At 44.5% G+C, this 16,751-nt stretch overlaps 1 protein-coding gene across 4 annotated transcripts in view; it reads right to left on the reverse strand.

Annotated features, from left to right (window-relative positions):
• Positions 1-16,751, reverse strand: part of R3HDM2 (R3H domain containing 2) — a 906,692-nt gene that overhangs the window by 443,152 nt on the left and 446,789 nt on the right. For all 4 annotated transcript variants that reach the window (XM_078688982.1, XM_078688980.1, XM_078688983.1 and 1 more), the window contains 2 exons: positions 8,641-8,781; positions 7,038-7,146 (listed from right to left, as the gene is read on the reverse strand). In XM_078688982.1, the coding sequence (XP_078545108.1) occupies positions 7,038-7,146; positions 8,641-8,781 (250 nt within the window). The remainder of the gene's footprint in view (positions 1-7,037; positions 7,147-8,640; positions 8,782-16,751) is intronic.

The following is a 16,751-nucleotide window of genomic DNA, read 5'->3' on the forward strand; positions in this document are numbered from 1 at the left end:
GTTGAGGAGCTCATACAAACCAGACTACAGCCTAAAGGTCTATCTGCTTTCTTCTCAGTGGAAAGAGCCCACAGAGTCCCGGGCGGCAAGCCAAAAATAGGAGCACCCCCCAGACCGGTGCTCGCACGCCTATTCAACTTTCGCGACAAAGACGCCATCTTTCAAACGGCAAGAATATCACCACCGGTACGGATCCAGAACTCAACAATCTCCTTCTTCCCGGACTACACGGTGGCGGTATCACGACGAAGGAGAAGTTTCCTGGAAGTTAAAAAAGAACTAAGGACTCAGGAAATACCCTACTCCATGTTGTTCCCCGCAAAGCTCAGAGTGGTGGCGGAGGGCAAGACGTTGTTTTTCGAACAACCGGATGGCGCCGAGCGGACGGATCACGCCGAGGTAACAAAGCGCACAGACACAAGAATGTTGAAGAAGCTTCTGACAGCCAAGATACACTACAACGGGACCTGGAGGACTCACAACGAGCAGATGCGGACGCACCGAACCAAGGCTGACACTTGGAACGATCAGGCAGCCACAAGAGACCTACCCGCGAATAGTCATAGTGGTGGTCATATCGGCCTTGGACACTGGTCGGCAGCAGGACTTGGGAAAAACGGGAGGGTCTACACCCACTCCCTTGGACTTCTCACCCCTCACACGCAAGTACAATGACTCTGGGGGGGACAAAGCACTCTGCTAAGTTGGGGTGGCGGGCAGTTTTGAGTTCGTCAGGCAGGGAGGCAGGGTGGGGGGGTGGGATACGGGGAAGGGAAGTTCAGATTCAGTTTTTTATTGTTCTACTTTGTTACGGCACACATGACAGGGCACACCTTCAGTTGACCAACGCTTCCCTAGAGGCAACAATTGGGAAATGGACCATGCTCACAAACCACTACATATATGGCGACACGCTCCACAGCTGACCTAGCACAAGGCACAACCCCAGAAGCACAGGTGGCCCCCCCTCATGTTAACCTGGAATGTCCACGGGCTAGGGGACAAAATTAAGAGAGGGTTGGTGTTACGGGCCCTGAAACTACAGGCCCCGACACTGGCTCTGCTGCAAGAAACTCACCTCACGGGCACGGCATGTAAAGCACTAGATAGATGGGGATACAAGATGGCAATACACTCAGACTTCTCCTCGGGCTCCAGGGGTACGGGTATCTTAGTTCGGAAAAACTCCTCCTTTATAGTGCTTCAGACCAAGAGAGATGACCAAGGTAGATTTGCCGCACTACAGGGGCAGTGGGAGGGCAGACTGATCAATGTTGTCTCAGTTTATGTCCCACCGGCGCTACATATGGTGGCTCTCCCGGAACTTAGTGAGTTCTTGCTGGCCCTACCGGAGGGAGAGTTAGTTATCGGTGGAGACTTTAACGCCACAATGGATGCTGACTTAGATAGATACCCGAATAAGACACAGTCAACTGGGGTCTCGTGCCTCAGGAGCTATACGGGGGCGTTGGGACTGGTCGACATTTGGAGACACACCCATCGCACAACACGTCAATACACGTTCCACTCAAACCCACATAACAGTCTATCACAGATAGACTACTTTCTGACAGTGGAATCCAATCTACACAATGTTAAAGACATTACGATTAAGCCCAGAGGCATATCGGACAACTCACCGGTGGTACTGACTATTTCCTATAACCATGAAACACCGGGCAGACTATACCCCATCTACCCTGGGTACACACAAATCCCCAAAATTCGGAGGCAGCTCCGGACGGACACTAAACATTACTTTGCCGAAAATGTGGGATCGGTCGATTCCCCGTGGGTGGGATGGGAAGCATACAAGACAGTCATTAGGGGGCAGGCGATGGCGATCATTACGGGATATAGACGAGACAAACAAGCAGAGTTGACAGAACTGGAACTAGAATTACACAAAGTTGAGGCAGATCACGCGAAAGACCCCACGCCCGAGAATACACACACGCTACAGCTTAAGCAACAGCGCTATAGGGAATTCTTGAAAGAGGCAACGATGACTGCCCACACAGCGACCAAGCACCGGATATATGATGTGGGTGACAAGACCGGGAAACTCCTGGCTTGGCTAGATAGGCGAGAGAGGGGCAGTAGAGGCATACTACAAATACAGATGGAGGAGGGGCGATTAACGGCAGACCCCAGGGAGATAGTAACTGAGTTAGCCAAATACTTCCAGGGGGTGTATGCGTCCTCCTCTGGGGCATCGGAGGCAGAGGCGGCAGCATTTCCAACGAGTATTGAAATGCCCAAAATATCCCAAGAGGCTATGCTGGAACTAGAGACTGACCCCACAGAAGATGAGATACAGGCAGCAATCGGCTCACTGCAATCCGGAAAAGCACTAGGCCCTAACGGGATCCCGATAGAATTATACAAACAACTTGCGCAAACTATCAGCCCACATCTGCTTAAAATGTACACCGAGAGTCTGGAAAAGGGCGAACTCCCACTCGATCAATGCATCGCCACGATAGTAGCTATCCCTAAACCGGGAAACCCCCCGTCCGAACGTACCTCCTATCGCCCAATTTCACTCTGGAATGCAGAAGTTAAAATTCTGGCTAAACTGTTGGCAACTAGACTCATGGCTCATCTCCCACACTTAATCCACCCAGACCAGTCCGGCTTCATGCCCAATAGAAACACCGCACTTAACCTTAGGCGCCTTCATGGGGTACTGGCTAAAGCACCATCACTGTCAGACTCAGCGGTCTTCGTGTCACTGGATGCAAGGATGGCATTTGATATGGTGGAGTGGAACTACCTTTTTGCGGTCCTCGCACACCTGGGGCTTGGCCGTAGGTTCTGCGCATGGATACGCCTTCTATACACAAAACCAATGGCGTGCGTAACAGCTAACGGGCACACATCAGAGGCTGTGCCGTTGTCGAGGGGACACGTCAGGGCTGCCCCTTGTCGCCGCTCCTTTTTGCATTAGAGCCCCCAGCGACATGGATCAGAGGTACGCCATTGCTGAAGGGCATACACTGGGAGGAGGGCTAGGAGGACCGCATCTCTCTATATGCAGATGATGCCCTGGTGTATCTTACTGACACCGAAAACTCCCTTTCAGTGCTGCTAGAGGCATGTGATGGCTTTGGAAAGATATCTGGATATCACATTAATTGGTCAAAATCCGTCTTATACGTCCTAAAAGGCCCCGCTCCAAGACTCCCGGATAACTGCCTCTTACTGGTCACACGTGACTCATTTAAATATTTAGGTATAGATGTTACGGCGGACGCAGCTGACTTCTTCGCCAAAAACTTAGCACCCCCACTGGAACGTCTGAAGCGAGATGTGAAGCACTGGGAAACCCTCCCCCTGACACTATTAGGGAAGGCAGCATTGTTTAAAATGATGGCACTGCCTAGATTTTTTTATGTCCCTGAAAATACACCATATCTGATAGCACCAGGATATTTTAAACAAATAGCAGCACAGGTGTCCACACTACTATGGGGTAACAGACCAGCGCGAATAGCGCAAGCAAAGCTGCACCAGGGCTGGTACGATGGGGGAATAGCACTCCCTAACAGCCAGATGTACTACTGGGCAGCACACCTCAAAATAATAAATCAATGGATACACGCATCACAAACAGACCCGGCATATAAGGCAGACAGGGCCCAATTAGGCGCAGGAAATATACTAGCAATATTATATAACAAAGGGCAGGTCACAGCCCTGCTAGGCCCCACGAAACACACGGCAACGCTTTGGCACACAGCACAGACTCGGATGGAAGGGGAAGATTACAAAACTGACACCTCTTTGGGACACTAAAAGGCTGGGTCACTTGAGAAAGAGCAAAGGATTTGACCAGTGGGACGATATCAACAGTAGGAGACCTTTGGGACAAGGGGAGGGTGCTACCATTTGATCAACTCCGACAGCAATATGACCTAGGCCTGACAAACGTTCCTCTATGCTCAAATACGCCACGCATTAATGGCGGTGCTGCCACTAGACACTGAGGTCCCTGAGGCGTCCCCTTTAGAAGATCGCTTACTTACGGATCACATGCCCAGGAAAGCCACATCTCTTACGTATCGTAAAATAATCAATAATCTACCAGATCCTATGACCCAGTTAAAACTGAGATGGGTTGACAATGTGGGCGACATGGATGATACTGAATGGCAGGAGGCCCTTGCATCCCCAAGAGAAGTGGGAATACCAGCCAGGCTTCGCTTGGTACAACTAAAGATCCTACACCGCACATACCACACTAGGACAACACTACACAAAATGTGGAGAGCACAACACCCGTTTTGCCTCAGAGGGTGCAGGGAAGAGGGATCCTTTTTCCACACGCTATGGGACTGCCCATTGATAGCGGGATACTGGCGAACAGTTCTATGAACAATATCACAAGCAATGGAGGTGTCACTCTTGCCAGAGCCGCGCAAATGCCTTTTAAATGTGTGGGAACCAAATGACTTAACTCGCCATGGGCTGGTATGGGTCACACTAGGACTCATGGTAGCTAAACGTAATATAGCACAGAAATGGGGAGCGTGGGAGGTGCCTTTGTTGGGGTCCTGGTGCAAAGATATGGACTTAAATATGCAAGCGGAAAGAACGGTGTACATAACCCGTAAGTGCCCACAGAAATGGACAAAAATATGGGCTGTGTGGAATGCATACCGGGGAGATATATGTGATCCAATACTGGACTCTGATGAAGGTAGCTCAGACGATGACTCTGGGGAAGAATAGAGTGGCAGCTGTACACAACTGGCCCGAGATTAGGAGTGCTGTTTACCAACTATGTGGGGAGATGGACGCAGATAAATGTGATGAGTCTCATAACCTAATTGTGTATTATAAATGTAAACAACCTGTGATTGATGCCGATGAGTTGTATAATAACAATAAAAACAGTTTTATCAAAAATAAAATTTAAAAAAAAACAGGTACCCCCTAGGTTGGTTGTATTCGGGTTGAGCAGATTTCGATTTTCGGCCAATTTTATTAGATTAAAACGAGGTTTAAAATTCTGATATGTGAGGGAATATGCCAATGTATGATGCTAGGTCTTGCCCAGGAGTGGTCTTATTTTTTGTACGTCTGCATACTTTTGTGATAAATACTATATAGCTGGATCATGTTGATGCTCTACTATTTATAATGTATAATGTCCATGATTAATAACGTATCTAGGAATTATGAATTTATAAGTGTTATTACTGTTTGATTATGGTCCATATAAATATCTTTTATAGGTTGCTAAAATGTAAAATTAATTGAAAAAGCACTTTATGTCGAGAACTTCAGAAAATTGCACTTTATAACTAGCGAATTTATTATAAAAAATTATATTTTATATATTGTTTTTATCTTAATTATATATACATTTTAATGTAATTGATGAGTTTTATTGCTTTGATGATTTAGTGAATCGAATAAAGATGTTTTAATAATAAACAACATAGTTCATCACAATACTCACATCTTAAGGCTAGTGCCCCATTTTTGTCAGATTAGAGGAGATGTGTTGCTTCTGCTCCGCTATAATGCCAGGACACCCCTTGCCCTAAACATGTGCACTCTATGAATCTCAATAATAATAATGATACTCTTCTGAAATCACCTCTTCAAATGTCAGCCTGAGATTTTAAGGAAGGGTTGTTGTCTTGCGGCAGTTGTACAACCATGTGCCCTCCGTCAAGATCCATGTATATGGCTCTCTACCTTACATCTGGCATTGCAGTACCTTCAGGCTTAAAGCTTGCTTGGCTTTGAGGAAGGTCTCAGAGCCGAGCAGCTACCTGCATCATCTCAGCTGAGGATATCTTCTCAGCTTCAAGATTCCTTTACTCAAGTTCAGGAATTCTCCAGAATCTAGAGTGTCTTTTGGCACCGAATGATCTTGATAACAGTGGGTGGAGCCAACTGTTGCAATGGTTTGTTACCTGTAATCCTAGTTCACTCTCATGGGAATCTCCACTGAAATCATAAGAGGGACCCAGGAGTCATCTAAAACAACTGCAGCATTGCCTCCTTAAAAGGGTTCGGCCTGCTACAAAGTAGACTATGACCTGGTCTGATCAGAACCAGATGATGCCAATTAAGTCAGATCTTTAGTATGCCAGCTGCGTACCTTGTTCCTGGAAAAGGAGAAGCGGAACAGGGTAAAATCCAGCCTGGCTTTCTTATGCTTCTTTCAAACTGTTCTTTTGACTTAGTCTTGAAAATACAAGACGACGGCGAGTGGGACCAACCTAAAAAACTTTGAACAGGGCAAGCCTTGTTTTTTGTGCTTGGTGATGTATTGTTAGGCTTCATGCTCGCTATTGGATTTCAAGTGCATTTCTCATAGGACTTTGAGGACTGTTTAGCACAAAATCACCAAAGATCGACATACATGTAGGATCACAGCCAAAATGTGCTTCCTACAGGTGCGACATGGCTTAAATCCTGAGGTCTTAGGGGCAGACATCTATGCATCCTGTCAAAAAAACTTTTACCCACCAAACATGTTGGGAACAAAGCTCAGATTCAATGGCAAAGGGAGAGGAAAAAGAGGAACCAATTTTAGCATGCAGGAGTGGCACGTTTATGCAGGTCTGTGTCATCACATTAAGAGGTGGAGGCTGATGATACCACCCGCCGGCATACAGGAGGTACTGCAGAAACATTTCCGAAACCAGTTGGGCACCTGGTGAGATTAAAAAGGTGAGAAATCTGTAGTTAAAAGTATACATCAGAAATGCTCGGGTCGTCTGTTGTGCTTGTTCTATTTATGTGAGAGGCCAGCACTGCAGTTGTTAATCTTGTACTTGACCCAGGTGAACAATGGCTGCAACGCTGCAGCCCATCAATTACCTGCTGTTATGCTTCCTCAATAAAGCTTTCTCGTGCACTCAATGCCTTTCTAAACTTATTTTGGACTTTTTAAGTAATTAGTATGGCATCAGTTTTCTCTCCAGGGTCACTTGCTGACCTTGTGGTCTTTCTAAACCAGTCCAGCCTGCACTAAAAATATAAAATGGTTGTGCCATGAAGTCAAGCAGTCTCACCTGATTGTCATCCCTGTCCATGCTGGCATCGTCCCTCTTTAAAATGAATCGCTGCTGGAAATCACAGCTCTTCTCATCTTTGATGTGCTCTGAGAACCGCTGTTCAGGTCTAGGGTAAAGTAAGAAAACAATCATGTTGGGAAAGAAGGTATTTTTTGGTACTCCTCCAACAGAGATCTCGTCAATCAATGAATTTAAAGAGCACTTGAAGAGAAAGAATACAGCAGGAAAGAAGACAGAGAAATGGATAAGGCAAAAGTGGAGAAGGGAATAAAACCAGGATAGAGACAAAGATGAGATTTAACTTGAAATGATGAAAAGAAAATGATAAATGATAAAATACAAATTTACTGAGAGACAGGAAAAGAGAAAGTGGAAAGGGAAAAAAGAGAAAATAGCTAAAATGTCGGGAGGCTTACATGAAAGATGGGGCAAGAGAAGAGTATAGGACAAAATTAGAAAGACAGACACAGGACGGCAAGCTGAAAGAGAGTGAGAAAGGAATGAGAGATGCATGAGAGACCAGGGCTGGAGATCTACAAGTTAGCAAGAGCAACGTCAGAAAGGGACACTAAAGGGCAAGAACATGGAGAGAGTGAAAGGCTCAACAGCATCAAATTATGTGTCATGAAGGAGAGAGAAGGACTGCAACATGCAAGGGACAAGCCAGGGAGACTAGCAAGCAAAAATTACTAGGCAGACACCAAATACCTGAGCAAGATGCACAAGAAAAGCACCAGTTAATAAAGCAAAAGGAGTAATATAGGTGAATCAAGATAAGAGGAGCAAGCAAGTTGCAAAAGAATTGAGCAAAAGCCTTAAGGCAACGAAACACAAAAAGGACTAAAGATAAGCAAAATAGGCCTGGGGCACAAGCAGGAGTGGGTGGGAGCATGAAACTGGGGGCAGGACAAGTTCTGAGGAGTGAGTAAAGCATACAAGGCAAGTTGGACAAAAGCTTAGAAGCAACAGAAAGAAAGGAGAGAGAATGGCAAGAACATGCTATAGAAAGGCAGGAGCTAAAGGGAGAAAAGAAAGGAATTGGGAAACCAATATTGGAAATTATAGATAAAGAAATATTAGATAGATGAGCGAAAAGCATTAAAGAAAGGGCAGTAAACTACAATGAGATGAGAGAGGAAAAGAAAATTATTGTGGGAAATTAATTTCAGAAAAACAAAAGCGTCTTTTCTCTGCTCAATGTTGAACATATGCACACACCTCTGCCTGGGCAGGCAAAGAGTGCAGAACAATTTCTCAGCAAATCTAACACTCTCAGCTGTGGGTCCATCACACCCCAGGGAACACAATTTTAAGAATGTACACATGCTGTGTGACGTTGTTTCTGCTTATATGTTAAGAGATGCGTGAAGAGGCAAGGTTAAACATTCTGCTTTTTTTAGGGGTGTCAGCATAACGCTGATGAAAGGTGCCAAAATCAGTGTGCTGGAAACAAACTCGTATATTCACATACAAGGTACAGTACTATGAATGCTTTCCTTTAGAGGATTCTTTCCCTTATAGCATTAAAGAATGAGGGCAAGCACAATGACAGAAGTAGCAAAGCAGGCTGCAGCCCATTCAGTTCCTCAAGGCCTCTTACATGCGTGTGGTACCAGTCTTATTAATGATGACAGCTTTTCCAGTTTGGTCGACGTTGTGGTCCATGCCGAAATACGCAGCTACCCGATGTAAGAGCATCCGGTGATAGGAGGTCATCTGGGGGAACTTTTTGAATTGATTACTAAAACCCAAGAAAAAAAGTTATCAGAATAGGTTTCATATGTTTTTATCCCCAAGAGCTCTGCACTTTTATGAGAGGGCACAATGTGGCAAGAGCTACACAAGACATACGGCTGATGGGCAGAGATTTAAAGGTAAGGTGATCACACAGCAGTGCAAGGACCACTGCAGAAATGCATGCTGGGCACACTAGAGTGGATTTATTTGTTATCAGATTACAGATTATGGAAAATCTACTCACCTCCAACAACCAATATGCAGCTTTTTCTGTTGCAGAGTTCTCATTGTTCTTACTCACTTTTTGTTATAGGTAAACATCCTTCAACAAACTAATTGAAATTGTACCCACACGTTTATAAAATGTCAGCAAACAAAACTGAGCAGTCTAAATGACCTGTACCTTTCCTATGTACCTCACCTTTGATTCTAGTTAATGCTCACAGGCTGGTTAGCAAGGATGGAGAAGAGGCATTAATAATTGTCAAAGCAGGAGGGCTAAAATTACCAGAGGATATACAACTAAACAACAAGCAAGTGTTATCTCAATACCATACCGGCTTTAGGGAACACATAACTAAGAATAAAGGGGTGCAAGGAGACTGGGCTACTGGTTGCTTCCTGACACAATGAACAAACCAATAACAAGTGACCTTTCCCCCTCTCTGAACAACATTCCACAACTAAACAGTGAAGAAAACTGGTGAAGAAAAAATGCAGAGATCCTCGTATGCATTCAAATGTCAATCCAAAGTCCTTTCACTTGCTTGGATCTATCCAGAATGTCCAGCCCCTGCAGCAAAGAAGTGGAGGCAAGACAAGATAGTGGCTGTGGTGCAAGCCTCATAACCCAACCAGATGTGAGAAAATCCTGACCGACAACTGGGTATGGACTCCACAGAGAGGGAGTTGAAACATCAGGCATGGAGGACATCTCTGTAGAACAAGTGTCCTACCAGCAGTATCAGAGGGGCATGCAGAGTACTCAGACTCTGGATCTGAGGTGTGCTCTCTCACATGTACAGGACCATGGCCTACGCTAAATAACCAAACCCTTGAGTTAGGAGTAGAAAGAAGCAATATCCAGAGTGCAGCAACGCATGAATGGAGGTGAGAATCCATCCATAATATGTGAGACACCAGGACCGCTCCAGGGGGTTTGAAGTTCATTCAAGGAAGCATTGGGCAAAGTGTCAGTCAGAGCGTTAAGTAGAGTAGAGCAAAGTGTGCTGTTCTGAGGAAATTTGACTGGCCGATTCTGTACTCAGTGCAACAGTTAAAGGATTGTTGCCAGTCAGAGTGGTTAGAAAACCTCCTAAATTCACTTAAATATTTGCCCTGTAGGAAACTCACAACAATTGGGGTCTCATAAAAGGAGAGCTTTATTGCAGACTAATGTAAACAAAATGGCCAAAAGAGTGCCACTATACATATGTGTTTGTTATGGGCAGCGGTGAAAACTAAAATGAAGTAATGGAAGGGCACAAGGAGCTGCAAAAAGTGTGGAGTGGTGGAAATATCAGACATCAACTTGTCAGCCGGGAATCAAAAACTGATCCTCCTACAAAAGATGACCGGAGCAGTTTGAATTGACAGATTCATTCCAAAGAGTATTACCATCCCCGTGGCACGATTGGTCCCGCAGCCGGTTTAATTAAATTGAAGAATCTGCTCCATCACTACTACACTAAGTGGGGGTCATGTACTTCTGCCATCTACCACGATTGAGCAACCTATGATTAAGATCGTTTCTCAGCCCCACAGTTCGTCTCTCATATGGGTTACCCAACCGGGTCCTCGTGAGAGTATTCCCTTTACCTCTCTCACTTTACCGGTGTCTCACTTATTTCACTGTCTCACGAGGATGAACAATCGCCATCAGATTGTCCCGATGTCACTTGGTCCTTAAGAGACCCTGCACTATAAAAGGGTCCAAATGCAGTCGACTGTATTCGAAAGCAAACTAGTCTAACATCTCTGACTATTGTACACAGAAGCTGGAATCATTACTAAGTTAATCTTTGGTCGCCTTTTTAAAAAATTGTAGAAACCAAGCTGTACACGGTACATGTTTTTCACGGTTTGTTTTATGGTTCCATTTCACTTGGGTACAAAAGGGGGTGGTGATGGACGGAGCATCTGAACCAATCAAACACTTACAGCCAGTCAATAGATCTGGGTTTAATCCATCACTGTTCTTTAGCCCACTCTGCCACCCCAGTTCAGACATGGCCATATGCAAATCAGTCTGACCCTGTGCCTCATGGGAACAGTCCAGCTCGAACTGCCAAGCCATGCCTTCCCTGGACTGGAAACAAGCTTCCCAGGACCGGTTTCTGGCATTTCAGCCGTCTTCAGCCAGGCTTGCTTGAATCCAGTGGCAAAGTGAGCAAGGGACTCACGTCTGAGCATACCCTGCCAACTTATGGCTAACAAAGCGGTACAAAAGGGGGGGACGGAGCATCTGAACCAAGCTGGACTGTTCCCATGAGGCACAGGGTAAGACTGATTTGCATATGGCCATGTCTGAACTGGGGTGCCAGAGTGGGCTAAAGAACGGTGATGGATTAAACCCAGATCTTTTGCCACTGGGTGTGAGTGTTTGATTGGTTGAGATGCTCCGTCCATCACCACCCCCTTTTGTACCGCTCCATTTTACTTGGGGACACAAAAGCACTAATGTTTTTCCTTGGTCTGTGTATATATCCATTTGAATTTTGCAAATCTGATAAAAAGAATTAATGTGAACAAATCTGTAAGGCCCTCTTTCTTTCTGACCTCACCTTAACCAGTTTTTGTGATTGCGATTGTGCATTTGATTATTATTATAGATTATTTTTTGTTAGTTCATATGGGGGTGCACAAGTAAAGAAGTCCAAAAAAGTTGAGTTTGATATGTGAAGAGGTCCTTTATTTAGTATTATTCATTCTTTTAAAAGCAATCAAAGTGCAATTAGCGAAACAGTCAGCCAACGCGTTTTACTCACTACCAGGGAGTTTCTTCAGGGCGAGTTAAAAGTAAATCCGGTAACGTATACGTGGATCCTCCAAAGGTTGCCAGAACAACAGAGAAAGAGATAGAACCAACTGTAGATTTCCGTAGCAGGTGCAGCCTGGAAGACGTTCAGCACTGAAACATCCCAAGCTAAAGCTGCAGTGGTGGCTTTAGCTCTGGTGAAATGAACCAGAAGGACTTTGAGGTTGCTTCTTGGCCAAGGCATAGCCCTTCTTGACACCGACAATCCAAATGTAAAGAGCTTATTTCTAAGTTGCCCTCTCCTTCCGTGCAGTGGCAAATCCAATGGAGACATGGTCACCCACCGGGTGCAAATATAAAAACAAAGGACTCTCTTGGGGTTAAATGGTGAGGCCTCTCCTCCTACTTAGTGGGATGGATAGAGAAAAAAGTAGAGAGTGTGATTGGCTGCTCCACATTGAAGGACATAGTTGTGTTCGGAAAAAAAGGATGTGAGGACCGGAAAACCAAGTCCGGGCACTCAGGGAAGAAGATGGTATAAGCAGGCCAGTGACAGTGCCTGTAGCTCGCAGAGGCAACGCATCCAAGTAATTGCAATGAGAGAAAAATTCTTCAGGGTCATCAACTTCAAGGAACGACTATGTATGGCTCAAGTTCTATTCACTCTTCTGTTCAAGAATATCATAAAAGATAAACAGTAATAATTCTGACAATATGGCGGTTTTCAGCATAACTTCAATTTTGCATCAGAAAACAAGGATTTGTCAAAATTGCAAATCTTGGAAATCAGTACTCATCTTAGTCTAATTCTTCAGGGCGCGAAGTCTTAAAATCCACTTTTCCTAGGACTTGGGGACCTGGGGCAAAGTAGAATCCTAAACTTATCAGATCACCTTTCCCAAGTAAAGGGGATTGGTAAATTAGTCAACTCTCCCCACACACATTGTGCAAAGGCAGTGGAAGACATTTTGGCTTTCAAGTATCATGGCTTCCTTTACAGCGTGAGGTATGAGTGTTTTTTTAATCTTTGCAGATGCTCCAAACAGGTATCAATGATTTTCTTTAAAAAATTGTGAAAGGCAGGGTGTTAGAAAAATGGTAATTCCACTTTGTAGAAAGATGAGCCTTCTTTGTCACAACCCATCTTGCGCCCACAGAGTACCTACACAGTACCTACCTTTTCACCAGACTGGTTGGAGCCCAGAAAAGTCCAGACTGCATAAACAGGAGTACAAACCGGAAGATGCTTTTCTTCGGACCTATATAAATAATTAAAAGACAGTACTTTAAAGGAACAGTGGAATGCTGCGCAAACGAAAGCGGCATAGTTAATAGGGTTCTGAGCTACGTAAGTTGCAGATCTGGATATCTTGGAGGTCCTATGCAGTAGTGTTTGGCACCCACACTATTAAAAGTTGAATCTTAGCAGCTCGCAGCTCTGCAACAAGCTGGGTATCAGTCTGGATTCATGAAATTGTTGCTACGTGGAATATGAGACGGTGGACTGTCTAGAGTGTTTCTCAAAGACCTCCAAAGGGGCAGCTGGCTAAGGTTCAACATAGAGGACCACTCAAGGCATTGAGATTCACAGGAACCGAGAGTTGTCAGCAGCCCAGCTGGTCTAGAGAAACAACCACAATCAAGAATTCCCTGGATCATGGAGCTGTAGATGTTTGACTATGATTAGAAGCAAAACTGCACTCTCTCTGCCCTGCAGAGTACCAATTGGTGGCCATTATTGACTACTAAAGACACAGAGCACTGCATGTTCAAAGTGGGGCTGGGAATTTTGCTGGACTTCATTCCAGAACTACCATCCCTCCTCCTCTTAGGGTAATGGAGATATTGCTTGTTTCCAGTCATGGCCTGTCCGTAGCCCTAAGTCAGTCAGTCTTCAAGTGAAATAAATGATGCAATGGCATCAATTAGAGCCCAAATCCATAAGTACCTCTACAAATGAAAAACTATGGCTATAAGTGACCATTCTTTATGTCGAGCTTTGAGACCTGTGGCATATGCTTTCTGGGCTTACAGCCTGCCCACTGCTTTTTTGTTTGTTGGTGTCTTTTAAAAATCATTGCTTGCTAGTGGTCAATCCTTTCTCTTTGTCCCTCCTTTTTGCCTTTCGTTTCCTTTCACAGAGCAGGGACTGTATCTTTATGCTTTGGGTGTTGATCTGATCGATTCAGGGACAATTCTTTTTTATTTCTTTTCTGCTCATGTTACACTCTGTGTGCCTGTTCAGCTTTGGCGCCAGTATTTTATTGCATCTTTGCTCCCTTCTTTCCCTGTTGTTGCAGCCATCCTTCTGGCACCTCCCGCTCCGTTGTGAACGAGAATAGCACAGACCTGTACATTTTGCTCCTTTTATTTATCAGCACGGCTCCCGCTTTCATGTTTCACCATTGCACGCCTTTTATTTATTCAGCACACACAGCTTGTCATCGGCACTGCAAAGACTCCGACATGTAAAGGGTCAGACCCGGAGCCTACACGCACGCCCCTCGTGTTTTCTTTTTTTATAGCTCACTATCGTTCCCTAGAAAGTGTTAATTGGCTGATTGCTTGCTGCTCCTTTCATCTCCAATACTCCACATCCCTCCCTGGTCATGGCATCCAAACCAGGAAACCATCATAAAATGGTCTTGACCATAGCCTATTTATTGTTTTATAATTTATTTTATGGGAAATTGGCTTCATTGTTGTCCTCTTTGAGTGCCCAGTCCTCTTTCTAACCCCATGGATTAGCTCTTTTGCAATGAAGCATCCTTTGACTTGCTCAGCAATCAATAGTGGTAGTGCCTCCGCTCACAAGCACGCACAGAGTAGGAAGTTATGGATGGATTGGGTTGTGTGGATGGGGAAGATTCTTTGTTTCAGCCCTAGTGATATTCGCCCCTTAGACCCTGGGAACTCTCCAAGAGGGCTCTACTGAGGCGTGGCTCTGTTACTATGTGCCCTCCCTCTCACCTCCAGGGTCGAGAGGCTTTCTAGACTAGATGTGGTCACTGCAACGCTGGCACAGTGCTCATGAATGGATAGGTGGGCTCTGAGAATTCACCCAGAAGGAAGAATGTAGGGCCAAATGGTGCCGGGGTGAAGGCAGAAACTGTTTAAGTACTGTACCAATTGTGGCATTGGATTTGTGATTGCATGTTTGAGGGTTACAGATTTCCAAGGTGATTGGAATCATGCAGTATGCCTCCACCAAAGGATGATGTCACAGAAGGCCTGTAGGGGTGGGAACACATAGGGCATGCAGGGGCTTATAAATGGGCTGGAGGGGCAAAGCAGGTTGGTCTGGGGCACAGAGTGCCAGCAGAGTGACTCACAGATTGGCGGCAAAGGCAAGGCTAACTGGCATGCAGAAAGACTGCAGGTCCAGTGCCAAGGCTGCACCAAGAAGGGCTTCAACGTGATAAAGGGACAGCAGTGGTGTGATAAGTTGTCTTGAGTACACACAAATATTATACATTAACACCCAATATGCCAAAATAACACCATCATATGCTAATATAACCATATAAATGTGTCCACACATCCAAGATAGCACACCAGCATATACTATCCCATGCCAACACAACTAAAATCTTGAAGTTACATCCATTATATGTCAACACACCAACATCAAAAGCCATGACACCATCATCATATGTTAACATAAGCAACAAAATACATCCACAAACCTCCCATCATGCACCAACATGCCAATTGTTGGTCCACACAATGTACGCCAGTAGTCCCATCATCATGCACTAATAGGTGCATGTGGTTGTGTGTGTGTATATATATCTATCTATCTATATATCTATATATCTATATATATATATCTATATATATATATATATATATATATATATATATATATATATATATATATATATATATATAGATATAGATAGATATATATATCTATATATATATATATATATATATATATATATATATATATACACACACACACACACACACACAACCAAAATCTCACTCCAACACACCCACCACCATACCTGTAAAAGAAACCAAAGACAGGGCATTTCAAGTTTAGTTTTAATATGTGAATCACACAATCAACAAGGAGGTAACCTCAGCAACTGCCAAAAAGTGAGCGTTTTTAAGCAAAGGTGAGACGAACAATTTGTATTTTTAAAATGGACTCTTTATATGAATTAGAGGGTTTCAATAAACTAAGAGTGCAAATAGATGATTTTCAACAGCTTCAGGAAAACATAATTGATGCACACAGGCTGTTCCGCTGAAAATCCTGTTTTGGGTGAAGCACAGTGGTTTAACTTTACACCTTTATGTAGCAGTTTATGTGGAATTCAGCACATAAAATTCGATCCTCTATTACATTTTTAATGAGTCTTCGGTATATCAATCAGTATTTGAAAAATGGCAAACTAGAAAGTTCAGGGATTGTGATAAGAAATAACTTTCCACTGAAATGTACAAAATTTGGGCATCACAAAGTGATGCTTTTGATAATTACGGAGAGAGGTGAATCGTAAATATCTGCCAGTAAGAAGGCCTCCCCCCTTTAAGGCCTCTCATCTTGCAGCTAATACTCACTGCAGATAGCGCAGGGAATTAGTGCACGATACTGTCAAGAGTCCGTGTTCCGTGATATCGCGAGTTACGGTTGAACCATAGAAACTATTTAGGCTGTCTCCTGGGCGGTTCCAGGCTTCGTTGCTCCCGCCCTGCCCATTGGGGGGGTAGGGGGACCACTCAGCTCAGGTGAGATCTCCTGGGAAGTTCACCTCACCGCTGGAAAATAAAGAGTGAAAATATCTTTAGCTGGTGGGTAAAGCTAAAGACCATGTACACACTTGTGTGCACGAACAGTACTATGGTGGCACGTACCTATCTTTCCTCACTTCAGTGCAGCTCCAGAGTGAGCTAATCCCACAGTTTGGAGGATTTGAGTAATGTAGCAGCGCGCGGTGCGGGTGAATGTGTTACACTGTAAAGACACTGTCCCTTTAAACACGCAA

The sequence above is a fragment of the Lissotriton helveticus genome, chromosome 1_1 (genome assembly GCF_964261635.1).
Source record: "Lissotriton helveticus chromosome 1_1, aLisHel1.1, whole genome shotgun sequence".
NCBI lineage: Eukaryota > Metazoa > Chordata > Amphibia > Caudata > Salamandridae > Lissotriton > Lissotriton helveticus.